Source organism: Aplidium turbinatum, chromosome 10, assembly GCF_918807975.1.
Source record: "Aplidium turbinatum chromosome 10, kaAplTurb1.1, whole genome shotgun sequence".
Taxonomy (NCBI): domain Eukaryota; kingdom Metazoa; phylum Chordata; class Ascidiacea; order Aplousobranchia; family Polyclinidae; genus Aplidium; species Aplidium turbinatum.
In genome coordinates this window covers 17,075,777-17,103,247 of record NC_137481.1, presented here as the reverse complement: position 1 = coordinate 17,103,247, position 27,471 = coordinate 17,075,777, and the positions used below count along the sequence as shown (strand labels likewise).

The window sequence follows — 27,471 nt, the reverse complement described above, 5'->3', positions numbered from 1 at the left end:
GCTGGTGAGTGCTCAGCCTTGTGCTGGTGGCCGGGGGGGACGCTCCTTTCTTTGCAATGAGGTTGTCAACTTGGGCGCAACGGGACCATTTTGATTGGTTTGGTGAGGATTCGTGGTCCCATTGCTTTCTTTTTGGGCCTACTTATCCTGCCGTGACATTGTTTGAGCTTGGTGAGTTTGTTGCGGCTAAAGGTGGAAGTTGAATCGCCGACTGATGGAGCAGGCTTGCTGGGGGCAGCCGAGTTACACGGGTTTTTTGAGCGTTTGGCGGGTGGGAGCGATGCAGAATTGTGCATTTTTGCTATCTGGGTAGTCTTGGCCTGGCAAAAGCTTTTCAACCAAACGACAAGCGTCCTTAGGTTACACATTACTTGTCGAATAGTTTTTGTACGACTACACAAATCACTTGTTTACATTTTACATCTTATTATCAATTATGAGTTTGCTATTTGGAGAGTTTGCGCAAACACTTTTTTTCAGAAACCCCAATTATGATGTACGGTAATGTTTCTTCCCTTATACCCCAATTACGGTGGCCTTTCATTACTAAAACCTACTATTATGACACAACAATGTGATTGAGATTGGATTCTTGAATCTTTAATAAATTATGCCAATTGAAAGCTTTTTTTAATAGTTTTATGCAAATAAGGTAAAACTTAGCATTTGATATAATAATTCCTTGCAAATACCAAAATTGCTTCTTTTTGTAACACCAAAGTATCGGCCAAAATATCGGTATCAGTATCGGTATCGGCCTAAAAAAGTGATATCGGTATCGGGATCGGTATCGGCCAAAATATTGGTATCGGTACATCTCTAGTAATGACTATCAGTAAATTCGTTTCTTTCTACAAAAGAATTTTAAATTTCTTGTAATTGCTACTAAAGTTTTTTTTGATTTTATTAGATGTTATTTGCATTACCGGTAACTTTTATGATAAAGTGTGTCTCCTCATTTTCACAACTATTGGCAAACTTAACAGGTTCGGTCGTTGTAATAGCAGTCTATCACCTAAACACAATACTGAATACGCACATTTTTATCATTAAATAATATGTATAATATCTTTGTATCTTTTGTTTTGCACTCTTCAAGACCCGTGCCCAAAGTTTTTATTTTTAGTTTGTCAATTTCTTTTATTTTTTGAATTTTTGTGTTATATTCAGATAGTGCAAAGTTGCATGGCTAGAATTGTACATGTTTTTAAGGGGATGTTCAAACGTCATATCGACGCCATTGGGCTAAGAAGGGAGTATCAGAATAGTTACTATGTTGCGTAATGCAAGTTGACAGAAATTGTCATCTTTAGCTTCATAGGAAAGTCGACAGTGGTGAGATTCGGCCGGTTCACGCAAATCGCTTCTTAAAAATAAAAAAATTACAGAACCGGTTCCTGACTAACTTTTTCGAGTGGACCTAACACAATCACCGCACGTAAGGCTGCCAGATGTGGATAATTTTGGTCAAGGAAAACTGGCTGCTACCTAGATTGAATCCCACCACTTGTAGAGGGTAACAAAGAGCAAGAATATGAATTCACGTGATATTTGAGCAACCTATTTTCAACGATACTGCTTATATTGTGTAACTGTTAAGCTGGGTTGGTGTAATTATCCGTTACATTACTGCAATGTCGATCATGTTGTTAAGGTTTATGTTTTATCATTCGCACCGTTTTGTTTTCCTTTGATAACTTTACAATTTCTTCACTATTGTTTCGAAATATGCCAACATAGGTCATAGGCTGAACTTATACGTTGTTATGGTGTTGCTATTTTCAATTGCTTTTTGTTTTAGTTTTAACGTTTTTTTTTTTTTGCTCAAATTTTTTACAAAAATTGTAAAAAGCAGCAACATTGGAATTTGTGGTTAAGGGGCTGTCCATAAAAGACGTCCTCATAAAATTGCATAAAAAAAAGTGACCCCTCTCCCCGTCTCCGCAAACTCTCCGCACTGTGTCATTCCAAAATCCGCAACTTGCACCCCCCTCCTTTGAATGCTGACGCCTTTTATGGACAGCCCCTTATATTTTATATCCTTTTCATTAAATAAGGTACGGTAGTTATAATGTGTGGTATTGTAGCTGTATTTCCATTGACAGTTGAAATAAACACATGTTGTAGAAAATTGTGCTTGATGTAGAAATTTGAAGAGACGATGAAAGTCACACAAAATGTTATAAAGGTCTGCAATCAGTTGAGGCCAAATGTAAATTTTCAGCTCTCGGATGTTTGGTTCTAATAAGATTATCTGAAAAGGAGTGGAAAAAATTAGGCTTCGGCCTATACGGAAATTCGATTAAATTTTTGGACTGCAAAATACGTGTCAATTCTTACTACATTCGGCTGTCCAGATGAAACTAAAGAACTACAATTCTAAGTTACTACAATAGGCTATAAACTTATAAAAATTTATACCAAAGTCAATGCAACAAACCGTGCGATTTCATTCTTTTTACATAAAATTGCAAAGAAGCACTTAAAGACAACGTGAAAATTCAATCCAACTCGGCTGGATGGATTGGGCAACACTGTTCTATTCAAACGGAAGTCAACCTACTTCTAATCGAACTACTTGCAGGGCCTCCGAGAGAAGTCAGCACTGGTCGGGAAACAATACGAAAAATGGGCCCCATAATATTTTTTAGCCAATATACAACTAGTTTGTATCTTGCGTTGCATGTTCGTGTTAAGCTGAAATTAGCCTACTTTCCTCAGCATGAAAGGAACTTCGTTCAATGTAAAAATTATCAATAATCACTGGATTACACTTGCAGCAAAAATGCCATTGAGGCAAATTATTTTGTCTAGAAAGCTTTGCAAACACACAATACAGGCAACAAAAATAGTTTAACCAAGCATTTAATTCAGGAGTGTCCAAACTTTTTCCCACGCGAGCCAGATTTGATAATATGTGTTCGCGCGCCAACAGCCACAATAATTTTTCTGAAAACTGCAAGTTGAATTTATATGATTTTTGTGTGTCTGCAGGCCAAAAATAACACATTGTATAACAACAGGTGCGGGCCATACAAAAACGTCTCGTGGGTCGGAGTTGGCTCGCGGGCCGGACTTTGGACCAGTGGCGGATTCAGAACGTAGTTTATGGGTGGGCCTAGGAAATATTTTGGTGGCCTTCACCAATAATGCCACGGCGGGCCAGCATACAAAAACTTAGTGTTACCGGAGCTTCTACACAAGGTAGAGTCTCCTAGGTTTCGAGTTAAAAAAGTTGATTATGTTATCATAATCCGAACTGTCAATGACTTGTTTTTCGAAACACAAAAGTTTCAAGTTGTTAAAGGCCTACTAAATAAAAATTTCAAACGGGAATTAAGCATTATTAAAATGCGTAAACTGAACATTCAAGAATACATTTCAAGAAAAATTACCGAAAAAAAAATGTTTTCAATGGCGCTGGCAAAGGCCCCAAGTCCAATGTTTCATTTATTTTCATTTTTTTCAAAATGACCAAAAAGTGCAAACACTGCTCGAGAATACGTCACTATAGACAGTAATAACAAAAGCCACGTTAACACTAACATCAGATCTGGTGTTTTGAGCAAACTGTCTGATGTTTTGATGTTGAAATCTGATGTTTTGATGTAGCCTACCAGTCCTACATACATAGGCTATACAGCCTACAGTTAAATCGCCGCAGTAACAACTATTGCGCGATCAACTGATTGCTCGCCTATAGTGACGTAGACTGTACAGTCGCACGCTTCGCTGCTCACGCTGATTCTAGTTTTGAAAGCTCTGACAAAAACGGGGGGGGAATGCTGATCAGACCGCAATGGGGCAAAATTTTATTGAAAATCGTTTTATGGTAGCATGTTAAACACAAAGAACGTGTACAATCGCCAAGTCAGGTTTTTCCTTTACTATCCCTTTAAACAACAATATTTTTTTTCATGAATCTGATTTTGGGTGGGCCCACTGTCAATCTGGGTGGGCCTGTACCAATCAGGCCCACCCGGTAAATCCGCCCCTGCTTTGGACATCCCTGATTTAATTCAACCCTTTCTGGACTTTTTGCAATGCAAAGTTACGGATCACAGCATCAAATGATAAAATTTTGCGACGTCTGAATTGATGCACAACGTGTATAGTTAGGCTTTTCAATCCGTTTTGAGTCATAGGCCTACTGGAGCGCAAACAATTCTTTACAAATTTCAGTAATTGCTAAAACCACGTTCTCAAAGCGCATCCGTTGGAGGTAGCTACCGGAACACACAAAAAAATCATAACAAAACTATTTGGAAAAACCTTTCGAAAGTTGCAATCAATGATTCCTTGTGTAGAGATTATGGGGTGGTTCGTTCTGGTTTACAGCTGAAGTTTGCTGTGTGGCTTTCTGTCAAAAGTACCATCTCATCCAAACTGTCTTGAAACCAACAAATAGTTTAAATTTGTCCCACATGCCCGCAACTGCACAACAGACATACGATGAAATTTTCATGAAACTTAAAACTCATCGACGATATGTTTGAGTTTGTTGATACATTTGTCAATTCCAACAACTATCGAATCCTTTGCAATGTAGGCTACGGTAGAAAACATTTCCTTCGAATGATTCAACTTGTTAAGTGGAGTTATAAAAGCGTTCTGTCCTCAGGAAAAGAAAATTATTTTCTTTTAAATTTATAATTGATACTGCAACTTTAGCTTGCAAGTAGTTAGCTTGCGAGTAGTAAGTCTACTCTTCTCAGCTTTCTCATACTTAGATTACATCTTCCTTTAATTTCATTAAATTCATCAGTGAATCTTGTTTAGGACCGTAATCCACATAATGCAAAGCAGTCACAAATTAAAAACTGCTAGTTGTAAGCTACTATAGCATTGATTCAGCTTCCGATCAAGCTCTTGTTGGTTCCAACTTGATGCATTTAAGAAACGTCTTTAGAGCTTCAATTGCAAAAGGGTAATGTAAAGCATTGGGTTTGACCATGGTTTGACTGCACCACGCCTTGATTACCTTCTCGAAGTCAATTTTTTTTGCAAGATGATAGGACAGCTTTCTTTAGATTTTTCAGAATTTTTCCTCTGACTGGGCTATAACTTTAAAGATGCCACAAGCTTACAGATAATCAATTACTCCAAAAATGATAAGACATTTGAACAACGCTGTCTGTAGGCAACATTATGAATTCCAACTAGATTTAGCCTAAGCAATAACATCCATAAACAAAAAACTCAAATACAGAAAAAACTCACCTTCCAAAATCACATCATGAGAAACATGACCACCAAAAGGCTACTTGACCACACGAAAACAGAAGATCTTTTAACTACGACAAAATTACATCCAATTGCAGCAATAATAAAATCAAAAGTTTTAAAACTGTTCGGCCACACTAAAAGATCACAATTCGGAATCAGCAAAGTATGCACAGAAGGAAAAGTAGAAGAAAAAAGAAAACGTGGCAGACAACCAAAACAATGGCAAGACAACATCCAATCATGGGCCGGACTCAACTTGGCGACAATGGGCGAGCTGGTTCAAAATCGCCACTCTTGGAAGCAAATAACTCATGTTGATGCGCAATCTGCTGCAGGCGGAGATAATGACTGGTGATGATGATGATCCATAAACAAAAAATATACAGGATTTACTTTCTTTAATCGTGCTTGGACTGATACCTTTAACTTTGCCAGATAACTTATGTTGGATACAACATCCTATGCCTGGCCAACGCAGATTTTGAAGTTAAGGTTCAGTTGCCAAGCAAAAATAGTTCCCGCTTAGCTAAAACAGCACCAGTTTTCAAGTTGAAACTATCAATACAATCGAAACCGTTCAGTGATACAAAAATCATTTCAGCTTCAGATTTTACGTCTTGAAGCTGTTCAACATCGCCTACCACACGAAAATAATTTGTTCTTGATGAGAAGCATCGAGAGTGACATTTACAATGATTGAGAAATACTTGAAACTACGCACTTCATTCAAATATTTGTTGATTATTTAGTTGGTACATTTTTACTTTAGTACTAAAAATGGGCCCCCTCAAAAGTGCAAAAACAAAAAACTACTCGTTTTTCCTTTACAATGTTTTGCTAGGGGGGAAACTGGCCCGACTTCCCCCCTCTCGGAGCCACTGACTACTTGTAAATATAATGCGAAATGGAATGATTTACAATGTTGGACAAGTGATTAGCTAAGACAAGTTTTTTTTATGACCTAAGGATCGAAAAATATCATTTTATTTCTTAAATTATATCATCATCGGCGTATGAGCAGATCATTCCAGGCTAGATTGGATGGCAGGAAATCAGCAGTCTCGTCGTCAAGGACCCGCAGACAAGGCCTCTGAGAGAAATCAGAACTAGTTGGGAAAAAAATGGGCCCTAAAAACTAACTAAAATGGGCCCCAAAATTTTTTTTCACTAAAAATAAAAGCGACGGTTTTGTATCATGCATTGCATCAGCTGAACTATGTTTTAAGCTGAACTTGGTCTACTTTCCTCGGAGTGAAATTAAATTCCTTTCAAGTTTAGATTTTAACAATTAACGTAGGTAGGCTATCAATACGAAAAAAAACTTCTTTCAATATGAAAAATCAACAAAAATCACTCGACTACACTTGCAGCAAAATTGCTGAAGTTGTTCACTATTTAGTCTAAAAAAAATTGTAGAGTAGGTTAGCCTATTAGCCTAGCTTATGGTTTGCACATCTCACATGCGGTGCTTTGGGTGCATTGAACCAGTCTTTAAAAATGTCTCATAATAAATAGCCTACATAGGCTATATACTGTGACATATCAGCATCTTCACATAGGCCTACTGCTCCATATCCGACACTGATTTTAGTGACTGGGTAATCCTTGACCAGGTGATCGACATTCTGAATGACGGATTCGCAGTGTGGGCATCCAGGACTGCTGAACTTAGGCTACCCTGCCTAATGCCTATGTTGTGTTTGGGCGGTGCGGGTGTGTTTGCTGATGGTCCTGTTATCCACTTTTGTCTGTTTGTTGAGTGGAATCTTGGATAAGCCGTTGTTGGGTCGGTGATGACGTGGATTCTTATTGACAAGTGTGCGTAGGCTACTGTACCAGTAGACCTAGTCTATTTGTTCCAATCATGATGCGTATCGAACTTATTGTAGGCTAGCTGGTAATTTTAGTAGGCTATAAGTGGAGAAAAAATTATAAGCACACAATAGGCCTGCAGGCAATGAAAATAGCTCAACAAAGCATTCAATCCATTCCGGACCTTTTCGCTTTTGCAATGCAAAGTTGCAGGTCACTGCGTCGGTTTTGAGTCATGGTGAATAGTAAATAATTCTTTACAAATTTCTATGCCCTAAAATTAGGTTTTGAATTTTTTACTTGCACGGACAAAGGCTTGAATAGGTTATTCCTTGTTAGTTTCAAAACACTTAGGCTAGAGGCTTTTGGCGCAAAGTTGATTATCGAGATTGACAGAGTGAAGTTTCCGATTATTGAACTGCTGTTGCCGGAGAATTATTCCATCCCAACATCTGAAGTAGTATCTAACACGATCAAAAAATACTTAGAACTGCCTATTTCATTTAAAAATTTGTAATTTTTTTAAGTTGATACCAGTAGATTCCACTATTATTTTAGAGGCAAAAATGGGCCCCTCCAATGGTAAAAAATGAAAAACTACTCGTTTTCCTTTACAATGCTATGCTAGGGGGGAAGTTGCCCGACTTCCCCCCTCTCGGAACACCTGCGGCCTCAGACCATGCGTGCCGATTGGAGGCCGGTGGGTTAGGCGGTGGTGGATAACATGGTCTGCGATCTGTTCAGTAGCACCACACTCGCTTTCTGATGAAGGAGCCAGGCCCCATTTGTGCATGTCCGAACGAAAGCGGCCGATCTGCTACGAATTCCTTGATGGTCATTTTGATGTAGAGACCTTTGAACGTGGCCCGATCTGTTGCTCTAATATTCTTTCTTTTTGCGAGGGTTGTAAAGTGTTCAGTTGTTTTTTATTTCTGACCAAGTGTTTGTACAATGCTGGGAAACTATTCCACAGAGCATTGATAGCATAATCTGAGGACACAAACCAAGCACACTGAAAATTTTATTCACTTTCCTCAACTCGACATCGAACTCTGTTGCAACGCTATTCAGTTCCCGATGTAGCTTTCTGTAAAAAATTACAGTAGATTACAAAAAAAAGCCTGCAGGCCTACAGACCTTTTCAGAGTCTGGCAACTCTGAGCCACTGGGTTATTTTTGCTCATCTCGAGCTGAATGCGAAGGTGTTGATTGATTGTCGAGCTTTGAAAATAATGATAATAGTGATGTGGGCCTCAAGACCTTTCCTTAATGCGATTTTGCAAATGCTTAATAAAGTTGCATTGGCAAGCCTAGCTTAATTTATTTTAGGTGACTGTTCTCTTAATGAGAGTGCTTGGGAAACCTTGGTCCAGTCCATCAACTTAAGGTTGGACTTGTTTTTATCTTCACAGACTTGTTGCTACCGGTGTACTTTGCAATTCGTTTTTACATTGTAATAGGGCTAGTTGCATAACCATATTGTGACATGCTAAGAAAGAAAGCAATATTTGCAACAAAGCGTTTTATTAACAATGCACCCACTGCTAAATCTTTTACTCTGCTAACATATCAAGATGTTCACACATATTCTACAAAAGATAAAGAACGTCTAACCTCTTGTCTATCCTCAATTGTTGGTAACAACTTTGTCAAAACATCAAAAGCTGTATGTGAGCAGCATAGTCATGATGAATCATATCACTTGGCAAAAGTTCCTGAAATTGTGGTTTTACCTAACTCAGTAGAAGAAGTCAGTGAAGTTGCAAAAGCATGCTCTTCATACAAGATTTCTATGGTTCCATTTGGCACTGGTACTGGCCTAGAGGGTGGTGTTTCTCCTCTTAAAGAATCTGTTTGCATTAATATGACAAATATGAATGGGATTTGTAATTTAAACTTGGAAGATTTTGATGTGCAAGTCAAACCTGGAGTAACAAGAAAACAACTCAATTATGAACTTCGCAACACTGGTTTATGGTATCCTGTAGATCCAGGTGCTGATGCTTCACTTTGTGGCATGGTTGCAACTGGTGCATCTGGAACCAATTCTGTACAATATGGAACAATGAAGCAAAATGTTCTCAACCTTGAAGTTGTGTTAGCAGATGGAACGATACTTTGTACTGGAGGTAAGAATCGACGTTGTCGAAAATCTTCAGCAGGATACAATTTAACTGAACTTTTTGTTGGTTCAGAAGGAACTTTAGGTTTCATTACATCTGCTACTTTGCGACTGCATGCTGTTCCTGAGAAAACAATGGTTGCTGTGTGTAGCTTTTCATCAATTATGGATGCAGTGACGACGGCTACACAAGTTTTACAGTGTGGCATTCCAATTGCTCGTATAGAATTCCTTGATTCAACAACAATTAAAGCAGTAAATGCATACAGCAATTTAAATCATCCAATCAAACCCACCTTGTTTTTAGAATTTCATGGTTCTGAAGCTTCAGCTCAAGAACAAGTTGATAGAACCAATGAATTAGCCATGATGAATAATGGTTCTGACTTTAAGTGGTCAACAACTCAAGAAGAAATAAACCATCTATGGCAAGCTAGGCATGATGTGCTTTATGCGTTAAATGCTCTTAAACCCGGTTCAAAGCCATATTCAACTGATGTTTGTGTGCCTGTATCTGCTTTGACTACTGCAATAGAGTATTCTGTATCGGCATTAGAAGAAAGTGGAATCACTCATGGAATTTTAGGTCATGTAGGCGATGGAAACTTTCATTGCCTACTGGTGTTGGAAGAGGATGAATACAAGGTTGCTCAAACTGTGGCGGAAAACATTGGCAAGAAAAGCATTGAACTTGGTGGTACGTGTACCGGAGAGCATGGCATTGGAATTGGTAAAAAGAAGTTGTTACAGGAAGAAGTAGGTTTCAATGGAATAGCTGCTATGAGATTAGTCAAGAATGCTTTTGATCCCAATAATCTTATGAATCCCGGAAAAGTGATTTAACTAATAAAGTGTGTCTTTGAAGTTCTCTAGTAGTAAACTGATGGAGGAGATCTGCCTGACTATCTGAGCGGTTACTACCGTATGCTGTGACGATCCTTTGTCCATTTGCAGACAGACCAACTAATAAAGTAGAAAGAATATTATAACTATCATATGACGAAAAAAATCCCTATCATACAAAGTAAGCTGCAAATTTAAAACAGTTAACAGGATCGGGATTGAGTTTTGAGCGAAGTAGGAGATAGAAATGTATATATAAAGTTTTGTTTGAATTGCTGATTCACTTGACTGGTGGCAACTGATTCAGCTATTTTCCAAGTGGCAATGTAGTGTCATAGCATCATTGAACTTGATTTTTTTTCTGTTATTGTTAGTATTCTATATATTCAAGCACAACTGTTAAAAAATAATGAAATAACTTATATAATCATCATGATCAAAAGTTGTTTCCAAAAAGTTTACTATTGCAATCATTTGTCAAATTGTTTCAGTTTAGCAGGCCATGGCTCTAAGATAGGCGTAGGCCATAGGCACTAGGTATTTCTCTCTAGAGCTCAGCGTACTGTTTATAATCATGAGAGAAATCAAGGGCTATTGTTGAAGTGGCGCCACTTTGCTTATGAAGTTACAAAGCTTGTGAAGTTAATCAAAAATTCAATCATACCAATATTGCATCTCAGCCCAACAAAAAATTAAGGACTTGTGAAAAGTTGTGTTGGCAACACATTTTGATTTGATCATGCAAAAGTCCATAGAATGAAAATCATTGAAATACCTGTTTTACTATTTTTTTAAAATTTTACCAATACTTTGTGACATAAGGTGTATTAATTTTGCTTTCTGTGTTTGTATATTGTGTTTAACTCTTGGTTCAGATGATGTTACAAAACCTTGTTCTTTCTATTTGCTGATTTTTAGCTCATTGCAATTTTATATGTATAATTTGTATATAAAACAATGAAAACTATCAATACTACAAAAATAGTTATTACTATCTGAAGCCTTTACAAATTGTTTTACCTAACGGATCATCAGAAGGTCTTATTCAAATAGAATCAAGATTCTATATGAATAAGACCTTCTGATGATCCGTTAGGTGAAACAATTTGTAAAGGCTTCAGATAGTAATAACTATATTTGATTTAATTTGTATATGTATGTATATATATATGTATTTTTTCAAATATAGTTATTACTAATACTATCTGAATCCTTAACGGCCTGTTTCACCTACACGGATCATCAGAAAGTTCTTATTCAAATAGAATCTAAATAAATCATTTTTTTATATATTTTTTCTGTGCAAACCTGCTTAGAATTAGATCATAGGCTATGCTGAAAAAATATTTAAATATGCATTTTTTTACTAGTATTTAGGTTTCCGTCGATATATCTTGTTTTTTGTAATAAAGATTTTTAATTGATCAGTCTAAAATAGGTTAATGACAACTCTTCTAGGCTAGTCCAACCTATGGCTCTTGGTATATAGTCCTAAACAAGTCTTTTCTATGTAAAATTAAAGAACATGGTATTTTATGTGGCATGTTTTCGACTGGGCATCCAACTTTTTGGGACAATTTTTGTGGGCAACACTTGCATTTATAATCCAATGTGCTTGGAACTTGCAATCAACAATGCAGCATCAATTAGTCACAATTTTGTGTCCCATCCCATAACAATCAACCAAGATGGCACTTTGCTTGCCTTAGTGTACTCAGTGTAAACAGATAAATTGCACTAAGGTTGGCGAGAAAGCATTACTTTATACTTGATAGTCAGTTTGTGCTTTCTTTATCAAACTGGTACTTCCAACTTTATTGCTAGAGTGATAAATAAACAGGCGTACCATCTACCATATATACCTTCTATATATAATTTACGTGTTTTGTTTTTTTATTGGTCTAGTTTTCACTGCAATCATTTCTCATAAACTCTGTATTATAAAGGTCTTGTGTAGGCTATGGTGATTGGCCATTGTAGTCTTTAGTAATGTTGCTTTGAAGTTTTAGTTTAATAATTATTAAGATGTCTTTATCTGCCCACAAGGAATCATTACCACCAGTCCAGTTTTGCTTAGGATTAGCAAATGCTGAGCAAGTCATGGAATTTTTAAAAACACTTATAGCACAGAATGCACAAAGAATGAAGGCTGCAAGTAGTGAAAACCTGGACTCTTGTGGATCAATGGCACTGTTATTGCCATTCAAAAGCAGTGCAGCAGAATATATTATCCACTTATGCGATCAATGGAAGTACGATGAAGAAGTAAAGTTTACTGCCATTGAAATATTTGACAAATTTTTTAGGTCACTTTTAGTTGAAATTTTTCAATCGATTTTTAAAACAACAAGTTCAGCTATTGTTCAACCATGCAGTAAGACAAAAATGCCTTTTAAACGTAACCATTTTAAAACGCACAAAGAAGTTTCCAGTAGTGACAAAGCACAGGTTGAAAATCAGGATAACTTGTGGAAGCAAACTATTGATCACATTGCAGGACAAATGGAACTAAGGGCAGTTACTTGTGTGTCAATCGCTAGTAAAATTTCGTCTCACTATTGTCATGTCACGCACAACATGGCTACTGGCTACTTAGCTATTAGAGGCCTTAGGTATAAGCCAGGTGTGTTGCTCAAGTCAGAAATTCGTGTACTTAAAACTCTTAAGTTTAATCTCGGTTCTTTACCACTTGTGCATCCTTACATCAGTGCTTTGCTGGACCTTTTGTTCATGCAGCAAGAAAAGGTTGTTGGACAGGAAATTTACCAGTTGTGCATAGATTTACTTGTTTGTTATTATTCGAGATGTCAGCAAGTGTATGAAGCTCTTTTCAAAGATGTGAAGAAATCAAATGATGCAAAGCTTGTTTCGAATATGAGTGAAGCTGCGAATGATATGGTACTTTTGGCTTGCGGCATTGTGGCATCTGCTACTTATCTCAAGTCAAAATGTAAAAGTGATTCTGTTGTTAAGATGCTTTCAGATTTAACAGAGGTTCCACAAGAGGTTATTGCCAAATTTTCGTATGTTCTTTTAGAAGAATCATTGAAGTAACTTCCGTCATAGTTATCGTATCTCTTTCACAGACAATTTAAGGAATTTGTAAGCTTAGTCCCAGTGCATTGAAAAGAAAAGTTGTATATATGATATATATGGATTATAGCTAATGCAGTTTTTTGATAAACCACATAGGCTACTCAGCTTGCCAGTGTTCCTGTTGTCATGCAGTGTTCCAACCTGTGCTTGGTGGTCGAACTCCACTTGGTGGTCGAACTTGTATTCAAAACTGGTTAAAAGTGTTATTTACAGATATTCCTCCAAAGGAAGTAGTACGGTAGGCCTACCAAGGCAAAGGTTATTGTATTTAACCTTACTGATATGTGACATATCTTAGGATCTTATCTTTTTAGTTTCTTGTTATTTTGATTGGTTTACTGCACTAAAATCAATTGTTTATATGCCTTGTGCATCACATTGCTTTTTCATAAATGGTTGTTGGATTTATTTGAGAGGAATTTACTTTGTGTGTAATCTTTCAGTATAATGAACTGCCAAAAAGAAATTGTTGTTAAGAAGTATGGTACCAAGGCAAAGGTTGATGTATTTGACCTACCAGGTATTAGTATAGGTTCATTGAAGCTTGCATTAATAATATATATATAATATATTATATCGTGCTGTCACAACCACCATGCATCCAGTAAAATACAGTTTATTCAGAATTGTGCTGAAATCACCTGGCGTTACAGTGAGACAGCTCCTAAATATCTTGGTGTCACAGTGTGTATGACTACTTGGCAGATGCAAAAATATCTTATCTAGGCCTAAAAGTCGTATTCTGCCACTTATTATGCTACTGATAAGTTGAAAGTTAAAACTACTGTAATTAAAACTGCTGCAGCAATGCAAGCTTTAGAGTACGGGTATTTATTTCATTTTTATGCTGAAATTGATCTAATAATTTCAATTTGAAACATTTTTCAGCATTATTTCCACATGTATATATAGAATATTCTAATTTTCTTCCTAGTGTAGAACCGATATTCTTTATAAATGCTATTTGTTAAATTCATTTTTTTTAAATTTATTTTGTAAACATTTTTTGTTCATATTGTTTTTTGTATCCTGTTAATTAGAACTATGTTAAATCTACTGCTGTTCTGTTAACTATATATAATTATATACATTTAATTTTTATTAATCAAATTTTGGACCATTTTTCATGAGTCGCAGAATGTTGCTGCGTTTTTTTAAACTTGTTAACATGGACTGAACCAATCACATTTTTGAAATGATTTTTTTGCTTTGATAGTTTGTGCAAGTGTCTTTCTCCATTTTGCTTCCAAGAAGACTGGTTTTCATCTTGAAACATCAGAGTCGAACAATTGTGCAAGTGCGGCTTGCATACTGCATATATCATAATAATTTGTTTCTACAAAATGTGTTAAAGCACAATAATAAACTGAATTGTATAATATTGTTTGTGCTCTTAGCATGTCAGAAGAATTTCAAAAAATTCTGCGTAACTGATATTTAATGAAGCACAAATGTTAAAAGTTTGTCTGTAGTGTCCTTCACTTCATACCTGCATTCCATGAAGCGGACTATTTTAAGCTACTTCTCTTTGAAGAATGACAAAACTCTTCAAAATAGCGTTAGGAAATCACCTGATGTTCAGCCTCGGTCTAAAAGCTTTTCATCAAACACTAGAAAATTAACCAATGAGGTTATTATCATTTCTTCCGAAGATGAAGAATGTACAGAAGATACCTATCTTTTTAAAAGACGGAAACTTTCTTTGAAACGGAGACACTCAAAGAAAGAAAATACAAAATCTGCAACTGCAGAAAGAAGGTGTGATGATACAAAAACCTTTGCAAATTTAGAAGCCACTCAAACTATTCAAATCAATGCAGTATCTGCTTCGTTGAAAGCAGAAAATAACAATATAAATGGCCATGAAAAAGAAACTAATCTGATTGTGACATCCCCTTTGAATATTCACCCAACAGAAACTTCAAAGACAAACTTTGATTTAAACTATGACCCTGCTGATGCACCATACTATTTGGAGAATTTCAAGTTGGCGATCGACACAGTGATGAACAATGCTGCTGATGCTGCTCTGTTTGAAGGTGAAGATGCCTTATGGATTTCTAAATTTCACTCACTCCCGCCCCTTTCTCAAAGATTATATGTGAGATTATTTCACCGGAAACGTGTGTGGCTGCCATTAAATAAGGTATTTATTGTTTTCTATGTTTTGCTATGAATTGAACTAAGTTTTGAATGCGAAGCATATATGTACCAAGGAAGTTGTCACATGATTCACTGTGTTTCTAACTTTAAGTGATAATATTATGCCGTTAAGTCAATCTCTATCACTTGTAATAGCCAATTCGAGATCTAACATATTACGTTAACGATCTGAAGGTTTACACTTTTAGCAACTTTTGATTATCTTTTATTTCACTATTATTTACATTTCCCTTGTGGCACAATGCAAATTACTTTTTTCCGGTATCGTATAGTGCTAATGTGCTATGCCCACATGACTAACGAGGCCAGTGACAAAATTGTCACAGTTGTACATTTGAATAAGCTACTGAAGAAGCCGCCTTAAAGGTGACGAAAGCTTTATCAAAAAATGATACAAGTTTACGAATCTGACTGATTTTGTTTACAATACTTATTAAGCTTTATACAGTCCATATTTCAGTAGCCACTGAGTTCAATCAAGCTCCATGTATCAAACACATTTTGATATTGCCTTAATCTTAGCAATAACACTTTTAAGTACTCTTTTTCTTGACAGATTTTTTATAAAGAACTGAGTGAGGACCTTACTGTCTGGCTGCAGGCTTTGACTGGCAGTGGTTTTCTTGAATGCAGCATCTGCAATGGAGAAACTATTCTAACGTTGACTGAGATTCTGTGTCTTCTTTCCGCCCCCGCTCTGAAAAACCTTGCCAAATCGCTGCATGTATCCGTATGTACGAATGCTGAGTGAGATAGTGTATAAGTTTAGTTTGTAGTCACTAAGTAAACAGAATTTGTTGAAGTCGAATTAAACAGTGTATATCCGTATTTAAAAGTCTAGGTGCAATTATTACCTTCTATCTGGGTTTATATGCGATTAACTGAAGGAACCGCAGTTTGTAAGATTTACTTTGCATTTTAAGAAAGTAAATCAGACCTCATAAAGAACATTTTGCTTTTATGTATCACAATACCATGCAGTTTTTGCAATCAATTATGTCGTTTTATTTTACATTTGAGTAGCTGTTAATTTATGGATACCTGGTTACATCAATACATCATATAGCTATATCTAAACATTTGTTGAAAGGTGGTTGGCCAAAAGGAAAAGATATCTTCCGCTATTCTTAACTTGTGCAAGAAGCAACGGAGTGTTGTAACTGAGGCTTCGAGTTTGGAGCAAACTGTCACGAAACGAGCTTTGAAGTTGCTTGGGCCTTGCTACAAAGTAGCATCATTGCCCAAACAAGCTTTCAACAGGTATACTGACCCAAACAGCAAAATTCGTCATTTTTACATTGATTCAACGTCTGCAGACGTTGAATCAATGTAAAAATGACGGATTTTGCACTTAGGCTTCATAACGAACTCATGGTTTAATTTAGATTCCAGACACATCGTGATGCTTTCCGTTGACTCACGTTGTACGTCGTTGTATGGGTTGAAACAAACTCATTGACGATTTGATGTTGTGTGGCTTTGATAGATCACCTAGAACAAAACGTATTTCGCAAAATTGAAAACTTCATGTAATGATATTTTGAAGCTATATGAGTGTTAAGAAACCTGTCAAAATTTGACACTTTTATTCAAAGACATTGCACCACCTCTATTGTTCAAGTCTCTGCAGCTAACTATACTTGTTTAGAGTGATACTGGTGTTTGATGTCACCAAAGGAACCGAAGATGACTCTGAATTTACGATTTCTGGACGATCCAATTCCAACCAACCGGGACATTATGGTCGAAATCAACAGCTGGCTTCTATTTTAATGGCAGGTAACTTAAGTTACACAGTTGTAATTGCATTTAGACTACAGTGAATGCATGTGTAGTGTTTGTGCGCCTATTTAAAAAAAAAGCTAAACTATTGTTTTGTTCTGACTACAGTCAACCCAGCTTTATCGGATTACAACTGGACCAAGCTAAATTTAGTCTGACTGAGGGTGTGGTCCCATTAAAAAGGGGAAAAAAAACTACACGAAAGAGTGAAAAGCGCTCTGATTAAGCGGATATTCTGATTAAAGGTTTGCAGCATGAGCGATTGAGCGTGTTAACTGTATTGTCTTTTGCTTTCTCAGGAATGGGCAGGGTGGTATATCCTACCTACACGATAAAGAAATCTATTCCAGTTTTTGAAAAGAGATGCGAGTTGCTTGAGTACGAGATTGCATGTCGTCTGCAGTCTGACGTATTTGCTGAAGCTGAGAGTAGCCGTTGGGAGGTAAGATACGTTTGTCTATCTTTGAAACGTTAATTTGAGTTTTTAAAATCGAAGTAAAGTTCTCAACAAAATAGCAAAAAAGTTTAGGATCAAGTGAAATATTGTCGTTAAAAAAAAAAAATATTAATGTATTGTAATAGAATCATCACATGCTTTGTTGGTAACTAATATATACAACTATCTGACTAGTATGTGATTTTGTAGTACTATTAAAAGTATGATGAAGTTTCGCTTGTAGGCAACTTATGTAAAACAAGCACAGAATTTTTGGGGTTCACCAAGTTTGCACATGACACGTCTGACGTCTTAGAAGACCTATCGGCCTGCTGTGGCCATAATAATGGAAACTAAGTTTTTATTTTCTTGATTATCGTTTTGGTTTCAATAAGTTCCTCAATTTTATGCTTCTAAATCCATTATTTTAGCACTTCACTTCCATGAGAAATGAAACTTTCTAAAAAACGGCGTTCAATTTTGCAGAACAATCGCTACTTGAAAAGTTGTTCAGCGATTTGCTGTTTTCTTAAATTATATGATTGTTATCTGTCTTGCCACTTGTATTTCAGTCAGCACTCGACGCTTGTGAAAGATCCGCAGTATTTGAGAAAACTATATGCGAAGAATCAAGAAAACGCGCTTTAACGTTACCACGTTTCATTCGTGGTTTTACTGCATCAGCTGTATACATACGAATAAAATCAATGCAGGTATTTACAGTATGGCATGATTTCCTCTGGCAACTGAATTATTGTTTTGTCCTAAAAAGTCTTTTTCCATGCACTGATCCTCGATATTACGATTCAGTTTGTCAGGCGTAAGCATTTCTCTCTTGAGTAGCGTGCCTTTAGGAGTGGGTGCTGTTCTTAATCATGCTCGAGGAATCGAGGGCTATAGTGGAGGAGTTGCCATTCCGCAATCGATATTAAGATGAGTTATGCATAAAAAAGTTGCAAGGATATCATGCATTTATAAGGAAAGCAAACTGCGAAGAACTGCCGTCTTTTCGTGCGAATGCGGTGACTTTCAATTCGAAACCTTTGTTGCTTAAAATCGAAATTTTAAAGTTAAAATTTTTGTTTATTTTAATCAGAATTAGATATTTTTTAGGAAAAAATCTTTTATTGCTTCGGGTAATTAGTAATTTCCACCACCTAATGGAGTGGAAGATCTGCGCATCTTGGTTCATGGAACCAAAGACTGGCTGCTCTCTAGTAGTCTTCCAGCTTAGTCTGGGAACATCGTGAATCTGGGATGGTGAAAGGATAAACTCTCGACCCCAGTGGCGCACACGACAACGATTAGCGATTTTAGAGTTTTTTTTTTAAACTAACAGAGGTCTGTTCATGCCAAACTCTACTTGCAGGTTGAAGTTCTGCAAAGACTGAAGAGCTACCGACGGGCTTGTGACATGCTGCGGGAGTTACTCGCCCAAGAGGCTTTTTTCGTCTCTCGAAGGTTGCTTCCGCATTAGCTTGAGTACATTGTGAAGCAACTAGCCTATATACTATACAATATACTGTACATTGAACAGTGTAAACATTTTTTAACTCAAATTATATTAAATACTATGTACGAGCTATTGTCTAGGTTTATGATGTTGTTTATTTGTAAACAGCCGTTCTATACGATGTTGCTATTGTTGTGTATCTATTCCAGACTTTCAAAAGCTAACAGTGCTATGTAAATGAAACAGTTTAGCTTTGTTGAAATAACGCCTTTCAAGCAATTTGTTATTACTCAGGGGTTTCTGGGCCGAAAGACTGGCTCTGAATCTTGACCAGCATTTGCAAAATCCCAAAGCTTCTCTCGAGGTGATCGAGAAAGCTTTGCAAGATGATTACGTCAGAGTGGGTCACGTGTTCGCTTTGGTTGAACGCGCTGAGAAAATCAAAACCTCGAAGAAAGTAATCGATTACAATTTTGAGACAGTCTTGCACCGTCACACCTTCTTAAAAGCCAAAGAGGTAAGCGATACACCGCACAAGCTGTGTTTTTGCCTTTAAAATTGGATCAATAAACGCATTTTGTTTTGTATCAATACTTTTCACCACATTACAACAGGATATCTCAATCTATTTTGCTTTCATTAATTTATTTTTGGGTCAAAACGTTTTCATTTTACTGCTTTGACGGGATATATTTATCGACAGTTGAAAAGGCTTGTTTGATATTTAAATAGAATTGAATTATATTTAGCAAGTGCTTTTTTGGCTTGTTGCTAGGTGACCATTGTCGGAAGGTTGTTACCTAAGCGAATGCAGACCGGAAAGGCTCGCTTCATGAAGATTAACGAAGCCTCTCGCGATAGTGATGACGTGTTGTTATGCTCAGTTGAGGAGTTAGCTCTTGATCACTACAGGTCGTTTGAAGTTAATTTAAAAATATTAATACAGTATTGCTAAATAGTAGTATTAGTAAATATTCATATAAAGATGAGAAATATCTTCTTTCCCAATAACTTCGAAATTACTTTGCTTATTGTTAATGAAACCTAGCTCTTTGTTTTCTATGTATTCACAAACGCAGCAACGCATGTGTCGATGGAATGGTTTGCGTGTGTGTTTGCAATGCCTGTCAAATGTTTTTGTCACTTTTCGCTTTGTAAAAGCTAATGATATCATTATCACAAGTTGTTGTTGCTTTGAAGCTAATGTTCAGCTGTCAAGTTTTCTCTGCAAGTTTTGTGAAAACAATAATATATCAGTTTCCACACTTCCATCTCAGGTGTGAAGGGTACGACCAGGGATTACACGCGGAAGGAAGCGCATTTACCTGTTTCTTTTCACTGCTTATGTGGGACATAATCTTCATGAGTGATATTGATGACGTTTTCAGAACTCCGTATCAAGTACGTCTTGATGCTTTTTTCCTCAATCTTTAAGCTTTTTTAAGTCCAATTTTTATTGTCTTTGGGCCATATTGCGAAGCAAGCCAACAAAATATTAACATGTTGCCTAGGACGTTGAAGCAATGTAGAAAACAGCTTGTACATGCTGGCAGCTTAACTGACCCTGGCTAAACTGGCTTATATCCTTATAAAACTTCTTACTGTCAAAAACTCGATATGTCATTCCTTTTTGATTGATGTCGGGCTGTCTCAGCTCAGAATATTCTGCGAAGTTTACGTGTCATGTGAGTGATTCAGGGTTCCCACGCAGTCGGGAAAGTAGGGAAAAAGTAGGGAATTTGAAAACCCGTTTTCCAGACCGGGAAAAGGTCGGGAATTTTGTGAAACCTCTCTCGTGGTATTGAAAAAGTATGGAAAACCTTGATGACTAAATTGTAGATAAAAAATCCGATGTATTGGTATCGGTGATATCGGCCATTGTTTGAGTATCGGTATCGGCAAAATTTGGCCGATACTCAACATGTAAAAAAGGCGCTTGCTGCGGATTTTCTACAGAAGCAAAGATATAGATTTTTTAAAGTAGTAACTAACGTCACATTGATATAGAAAAATAACAACCTGTTAAATTTTTGATATCTCACACTCCCGTGACTTCTTGCGCGCGCATTTTGGCATTGGTTGCTTGCAGTGATTCTTTCACTCAAACAAAACGTTTTATTTCAGCAGTTTTGCCTTGTTTGATTCTTAAGTTGTAAAGGAGACTCAATTTCTCCAATATTTATCATTTGTGTTTCTTTTTTACTCTCAGCAGAGTATAAAACTTGTAAAAGTTTTTCATCCATACAACGTCATGAATGAAATATCTCAAATCGGCGTAATGACGTGACATCATCTAAACATTTTATCGAATAAGGAATTAACAAATTCGATCGTCACAAGTGGTTTGGTTGTGGTAAACAAATACGTTTTGACTTTGAAGTTCAGTGAAACAAAATATCCATTAATTATCCATTAATATCCATTATAATCCATTATAACCCATCCGTTATAATCCATTAACTGATTGGTTCAGTGAGGATTTGTAGTCCCGTTGCTTTCATATTTAGTGAATAGACTCGTTTTCAATTCATTTTCATAAGACATTACGTAATGAAAAAATATGTGATAAGGATGGAAGACATTACGTCGTGTATTTTCAATACAAATTGAAGTTTAAAATTTATTCATTTGTTTATAGTCGTAATCCTCCTTCAAAGCGGTATTACAAAGAACAATTTTCGATAAAAGGGGCATCAAGAATAAGTCGACATGACTTTTAAGGTTTACGTCAGCTCCGGAGATCAGTAACATATAGTATAAGGTTGTCCTCTTAGATACAACAAGACCATTGGTTTAGTGAGGATTCGTAGTTCCATTACTTTCATTTTGAGTGATCATACTGATTTTCAATTTATTCCTACAAGACATTACGACTACGTAATGAAAAAATATATGATAACTAAGGATGGAAGACATTACGTCATTTCTTTTCAATTCAAAATGAAGTTTAAAATTTATTCTTTTGTTCATACTCGTAATCCTCCTTCAAAGCGGTATTAGAAAGAACAATGTTGTGGCGCAACATGCAGTTTTTCAATAAAGTTCGGGAACTGTTTTTTTCTTGTTCATCTGCGCTTTAAATACCGGTCATTCTACTGTGCAGACAGTGGTGTAGCGTAACCATGGCGTGACTTATTTAATTGTGGGGCACTCCAGAAGCAGAAATATTTAACTTGACATGAAAATTTAGCCTCGGGCGATTTTTGTTCTGTAGCCTAACATTCAAAATTTTACTTATTATCGTATATACTAGAGTGCAGTTTGAGATTTTCGCAAGTGGTTTTCACCTCAAAAAGCCAGGTTCGACTTATACACGGGACAAGCTGTTTCCAACTCGGCAGCCTTCAAAATTAACGTATATTTGCTGCGGCAAAATTATTGCCGACCAGACACTGAGTGTGAAACAGCGTCGGCTGAAGTAAAAGTTTTGAATACGTTTATTTGCCGTGATTCAAACTTCAGTTTCAACTTCACATTTTAATGATTTCTTGTTAATTCTAAACTTTATACACTTGTTGAGCAATACGCAAAGCTCACGAGACAAAAGAGCTGATTTAAGCAATCGATTTTTTTATTTTTGCGTGTATAATTGTTCTTATTACGTAACATTCCATGATCGTTGAAGTCGATTAGCGGCCGCATAAAACAATGATGTCAGGTTGGCTAGGTGATAATAGCGGTAAGAGACATCGTTAATGCAGGCAATATCTGCGACCAAGACCACAATACCTCAGTCCTCAATCACGGTGGCCATTCATTACTAAAACCTACTATCATGACACAACAAAAAAGACAATATCATTCATAAATCCTATTTACTGTACAATGTTTTTGTGATTCAGTGTTCAGAATCACAAAGACAGTGTTCAGTGTTCTTTTCACTTACTTCAGTTTTTGTCAGTAGTGTGGTTTTTAATTGTTTTGGTTTGGCTTATGGCAGGTTGCCATGTCCGATGGAATGAGGCTTTGAATTGCAAAAAAAAGAGTTTTTTCTTCAAACAGGAATCTTCTACTGTACATTATTATTATTTTTCATACTGATTCGAATGTAATAGAGTCCGGATATACAATTTTAAACCTGTGCATGATCGTGTTTGGAAATAATACAGCACAGAAATTTTCATTGATTAAACACTGTTAATGCGCAATTTAGATCAAAATCAGGTTGGGAATTTTTTTAATTTAGTGTTGAAAAAGTAGGGAATTTTTAGAATTTAGTATTGAAAAAGTAGGGAATTTGTTTATAAATAATGTGTGGGAACCCTGGTGATTACCTGATTAGGCAATGCAATCTTTCAACTTCAGACTCATCCATTAGACTACACTACCGACGAGTTTTATACAACTCGCAAATGTTCAATTGACCGTCGCATCAAAGAAATATCGGATTGGGAGAGCGATCATTTCAGCGCCCGCCAGCTAATCACTGAGCACTGGAACACCCACAAAGATCAAACTTGCGTCGGAATGAACTGGGAAAGGTTTTCTTCACTTCAACAATTATTGGTAACTATTAGAATTCTGTAATTTTTTCATAATTTGCTTGCGCTTTGAAAGAAATTCGCCAGATTTTAAATTAGTTTAGTTTTATTTAGAGTAATGCTTTTGGTTGTTATTTTACAGTAGCATATACTTCTTTCAATATTTTTATAAATAGTTATTCCACCTTTTTAGGACGATTTTAAAGTACCAATGTTTTGTTCCAACAGACTTTAGCCGAATGCATCGGTGGGAAGGTGATGGCAGGTATCATGGAAGTGTTTGCCAGAGACCCCAGGCACACGCGCAGTGGACTTCCAGACTTAGTTGTATGGAGTTCCACCACTAACGCCTACAAGGTTTCTGCCAGCTGTCATGGTCTTCACATTTTTACTTTTGCACAGTTCCTCAGCGGCAACATGCTTGGAATTTTGCTATGTCTTTACACAATTTCCGTTTTACGTTTCAGATACGTCTCAGAATTTTTTTTATAATATCAATTTTTGGTTTAAAATCATCTGGTTTACAAGGCTGTTTTGCATACTCCATATAGTGAGCCATTGACCTAACTGAAGTTTTTTTTTTTTCGTGAATGAGCTCCTTGGTGTAAGTGTTGTTGTATTCCCTGGTTATGGGCGGGTTACTTACACGGCCATCGTTGAGTCCACTGTGGAAATAAACCTGAGACAATCACTTTTTTCAAATATCTCGCTCCCCAACGTTAACTAGTAGGAGTGACCGATTCTTTCTTTGCAGCGGTTTTCTTTACCCCTTTTTTTCATTTCATCCAGTCCATCGTATCTTCCTCTTTTAGACCTTGTCTACTTTATCTTTCACCTGTTTTTTAGACCTTCTCGTTTCTTTTTCTAAATCAGTCAAACCAATCAGTTTGGATTGTTGGAACAGGTTTTAGAAATACTTTGCTTTATTGCATGCATTGAGATTTGAACGAGACCGTACCGATCTTTTCTTTTAATTATCGTTTCATATGAAGAAAAGTCACTTTCAAGGATTTGCTAACGGGTGTCGATCGCTGTCAATTCTTGCTACAAATCGGCTGCCGAGAAACAAATTGTACATTTGTACAATAATGTGCCGCTATCTGAAATTGCACGTTTTTTTAAATTTGTAATTACCAATCAATGATCACCAATCTTCCAGCTTGTGGAGGTGAAAGGTCCTGGAGACAGGCTGTCAGGCAACCAGAAGATGTGGATGCATCGTCTTGTGTCGCTCAGAGCTGATGTCGAAGTTTGCCACGTCACTGCCAATGCCAGTCGAAAGCTAGGGAAATAATCGTTATTGAAATTTTTACTTTTTCTCACTCTAAAATTACTTCCAGCGTTATTGCAGAGTTTTGGCTAAACAGCTTTGCGCTATCTGTTGTTGCAATGCCAAGTCTTATTTTTTGCCTACTACGATTTATTGTCTAGTTTTTCGTTTTTATTTGCAGCAGGTGTAATGTTGTCTACATCCATAACTTTTGCATAATTCGACATCAAGAAACCGTTGTAGTACAATAAACTTTAGTGAAAACTGATTGCTAATGCATTTCGTAACCGTTTGGATTTTTAGTTACTTGTTTTACGCTCAAATTCAATCATTGAACATTTTCTTAAGTTCAGACTGACCAGTTGTTTTCCTTTTTGTTTTTTATTTACTTTATGAAGCCAGTTAGCATTTTTTTGTTCGGTCTATTCCATGTTGCCACAGTATTGTAACTATTTTTGTGATGCGTTACCTTTTTCATCGTGATGGCCAATTACCACGCCATGTTCGTTGTGCTATGTTCTCTTAAAAAGCGAAGTTTTCCGTGTCCAGATTAAAACTGTTTCTACCAACTTATTCTGACGATGTTTATCATTTAAACTATAGACGGTGATGCCACCAATGCCGCTGCTGTGTTTTTTAGACCATGCTCTTGTGAATCGCTTTTCTTTCAGTTTCTTGCAAAATTTCTTACTTTGTCCGCTTTGTCCTTTTTAGTTCCACTTTGTTTATGGATTTGAAGTGGCATCGTCACTAAATTTGTTGCATCAGCTAAATCTTATCCAAAAATCTACGACTTTGGTCAAGCCTACCTAATTATGCACAGATGTTATACAAACAAATGCTGCTTTCGTCTTCTGGAAAGGTGCTGCTAATATTTTTTTGTTTTCTACAGGTTTTGTAAAAATTTGATTAAGTTTAATTGCTGCTGCATTTCAAATGGCGGGAGAGGTGACTGTGGATGCATTGCCTTATTTTGACAAAGGATACGAAGAGAGCGGAGTCCGGGATGCGGCCATAGCCATGGTAGAGGAAGAGACGAGAAGATACCGTCCGACAAGAAACTACCTGCAGTATCTTCCTTCAGTTGACATCCATGCTTTCGAGACTGATATCATGAAGAATGAGTTTGAACGCTTGGCGGCGCGTCAACCCATGGAGTTATTGAGCATGCGCAGATACGAACTTCCTACTCCACCCAGCGGACAGAGAAATGATATTACCGCTTGGGAAGAATGCGTCAAAAATTCGCAAGCCCAACTGCAGCATCAGGAAATCCGGATTGAAAATTTGGAACTGATGCAGGAACATGGTTGCAACGCGTGGCGAGTGTACAACGACCAACTGGTTTTACTGCTTCAAGACGCTCAGAAGAAGCTTCAGCAAGTGAAGAAGAAGATCCAAGACATCAATTGGGAGCGGAAGAATAAGCAAGTGCTCGCTGGCGAGAAGCTGAGAGACTTGGAGGCGAACTGGGTCAATTTAGTGAGCAAAAACTATGAAATAGAGGAAGCCATTCTTAGGTTAAGACTCGATCTTGCAGCAAAAGGCAAAACTGTTGATTTATCGTAAGCCTGTGGTTCATTCCTCATGAAAGAGTCAAAGAGCTTATCGCCACGCAAAGCAGAAGTTTTGGTGTGAAAATGCGACGTTTTTCTGCCATATTTTTTGAAAGTTTTTGTTAATCTCCAGTGGGTTCAACCAGCTACGTGGTCTTAAATACTGCAACATTTTTAACTGACTGAATTAGCGACACGCAATTTAGTCTTTAGTCCATCATTTTTACCTTCCACACAAATACTGACATCGCTGCTATTTGTGTTAAAATTTAACATCATGTGCTGTTGAATTAATTTAAAGAACTTTTGTTTTGGGCTGTATTTTTTCTGCCATTTTGTCATAGACACATAATATACGAATACGGACTGACGAACGTTGACAGCTGAAGGAAAAACGTTTCTCTTACTGTTTACTGAGCGTCGGGGTCCAATATAACTAAGTTCCTAATTTTGAACAGACCGCAATACTTCTGAGAGCGAAAGTTTCCCCCTCTCTGTCACAGCTTGCTTCAATTGAAGAGCTGATGCTGAAAAGCACCAAAGTCCCATTTGAGTAAAATAAATTTAGTACACTGGAAGCAATTGCACAACCAACTCTCTACTTCTACACATTACCAAGATATCTACTCCAAAAAAAGAAACGGTATCTTTGAAGACTTCGGTATCATTTTGAGGTACAAATATCTTGGCGGTGTGTAGAAGGTTTATTTTACAATTGCTTATAGCTCACTGAATTTATGTTTTTTTTCAAATGTGACTCAAGAGCTTTCAAACCAGCTCTTCAGCTGCACGAATACAAGATCTTTCAAACCTTTGGCTCAACGCGAGCAATCTCTAGTGACAGTCTAGCTTATGAAATAGCAATTTAATGTTGTTCTTCATACTACATTGGGGATCGCCATCTCTTCACTCGATTATTATTAAACATGCCAGTTACATTTTTCAATTTCACCTCTGCATTTGAAACCTTTTAAATCTGACGTGTGCTTGTGCAAAGTTTATATTTGGAACTTTTTACTTGAAACAAATTTTGAGAAAACGTGTGCTTTTACTTGAGCAAGTAACTTGTTTTAAAGAAAAGCAGTTTGTATATTCTGCATCAATTCATGTCGCTGCCAGTCGAGAACTAATATGCTCAAATTATACAACATTTTAACTTGTGATTTGCGATTGCTGTTATGTCCTTAGTATCATGTTGAATGTTGTTTTTAATCATTATTTTTCAAACTTT

The 27,471-nt window shown here is 36.7% G+C and overlaps 4 protein-coding genes across 5 annotated transcripts; all 4 read left to right on the top strand.

Annotated features, from left to right (window-relative positions):
• The first annotated feature begins 8,571 nt into the window (after nucleotides 1-8,571).
• Nucleotides 8,572-11,088, top strand: LOC145778519 (D-lactate dehydrogenase, mitochondrial-like). The gene has a single exon (XM_082590016.1). The coding sequence runs from the start codon at nucleotides 8,831-8,833 to the stop codon at nucleotides 10,001-10,003; it is 1,173 nt and encodes a 390-aa protein (XP_082446142.1). The 5' UTR covers nucleotides 8,572-8,830; the 3' UTR covers nucleotides 10,004-11,088.
• An 889-nt stretch (nucleotides 11,089-11,977) lies between these two features.
• On the top strand, nucleotides 11,978-14,496 carry LOC145779157 (cyclin N-terminal domain-containing protein 1-like). The gene has a single exon (XM_082590734.1). The coding sequence runs from the start codon at nucleotides 12,029-12,031 to the stop codon at nucleotides 13,055-13,057; it is 1,029 nt and encodes a 342-aa protein (XP_082446860.1). The 5' UTR covers nucleotides 11,978-12,028; the 3' UTR covers nucleotides 13,058-14,496.
• Nucleotides 14,497-14,597: 101 nt separating this feature from the next.
• LOC145779156 (fanconi-associated nuclease 1-like) lies at nucleotides 14,598-25,676 on the top strand. 2 transcript variants are annotated; one of them, XM_082590733.1, is made up of 13 exons: nucleotides 14,598-15,245; nucleotides 15,819-15,992; nucleotides 16,353-16,522; nucleotides 16,911-17,041; nucleotides 17,344-17,486; nucleotides 18,053-18,193; nucleotides 18,850-18,941; nucleotides 19,228-19,450; nucleotides 19,709-19,845; nucleotides 20,211-20,334; nucleotides 23,239-23,439; nucleotides 23,643-23,771; nucleotides 25,577-25,676. In XM_082590733.1, exons 1-13 carry the CDS (start codon nucleotides 14,598-14,600, stop codon nucleotides 25,583-25,585), a joined length of 2,322 nt encoding a protein of 773 aa, XP_082446859.1. In that variant the 3' UTR covers nucleotides 25,586-25,676. The 2 variants fall into 2 exon arrangements, with proteins under 2 accessions (XP_082446859.1, XP_082446858.1); XM_082590732.1 differs by lacking the exon at nucleotides 25,577-25,676 and adding an exon at nucleotides 24,574-25,576.
• Nucleotides 24,726-27,470, top strand: LOC145779158 (pre-mRNA-splicing factor SPF27-like). The gene has a single exon (XM_082590735.1). It carries the CDS (start codon nucleotides 25,621-25,623, stop codon nucleotides 26,251-26,253), a length of 633 nt encoding a protein of 210 aa, XP_082446861.1. The 5' UTR covers nucleotides 24,726-25,620; the 3' UTR covers nucleotides 26,254-27,470.
• Nucleotide 27,471: the final 1 nt, after the last annotated feature.

Excerpts from the sequence above, each read along its gene's own strand:
- LOC145778519 (XM_082590016.1), top strand. The coding sequence starts at position 8,831 with ATGGTTCCATTTGGCACTGGTACTGGCCTAGAGGGTGGTGTTTCTCCT.
- LOC145779157 (XM_082590734.1), top strand. The coding sequence starts at position 12,029 with ATGTCTTTATCTGCCCACAAGGAATCATTACCACCAGTCCAGTTTTGC.
- LOC145779156 (XM_082590732.1), top strand. The coding sequence starts at position 14,598 with ATGAAGCGGACTATTTTAAGCTACTTCTCTTTGAAGAATGACAAAACT. Across the intron at positions 15,246-15,818 it reads TGTGGCTGCCATTAAATAAG|ATTTTTTATAAAGAACTGAG; the intron begins GTATTTATTGTT and ends TTTTCTTGACAG. Across the intron at positions 18,194-18,849 it reads TACGAATAAAATCAATGCAG|GTTGAAGTTCTGCAAAGACT; the intron begins GTATTTACAGTA and ends CTCTACTTGCAG.
- LOC145779158 (XM_082590735.1), top strand. The coding sequence starts at position 25,621 with ATGGCGGGAGAGGTGACTGTGGATGCATTGCCTTATTTTGACAAAGGA.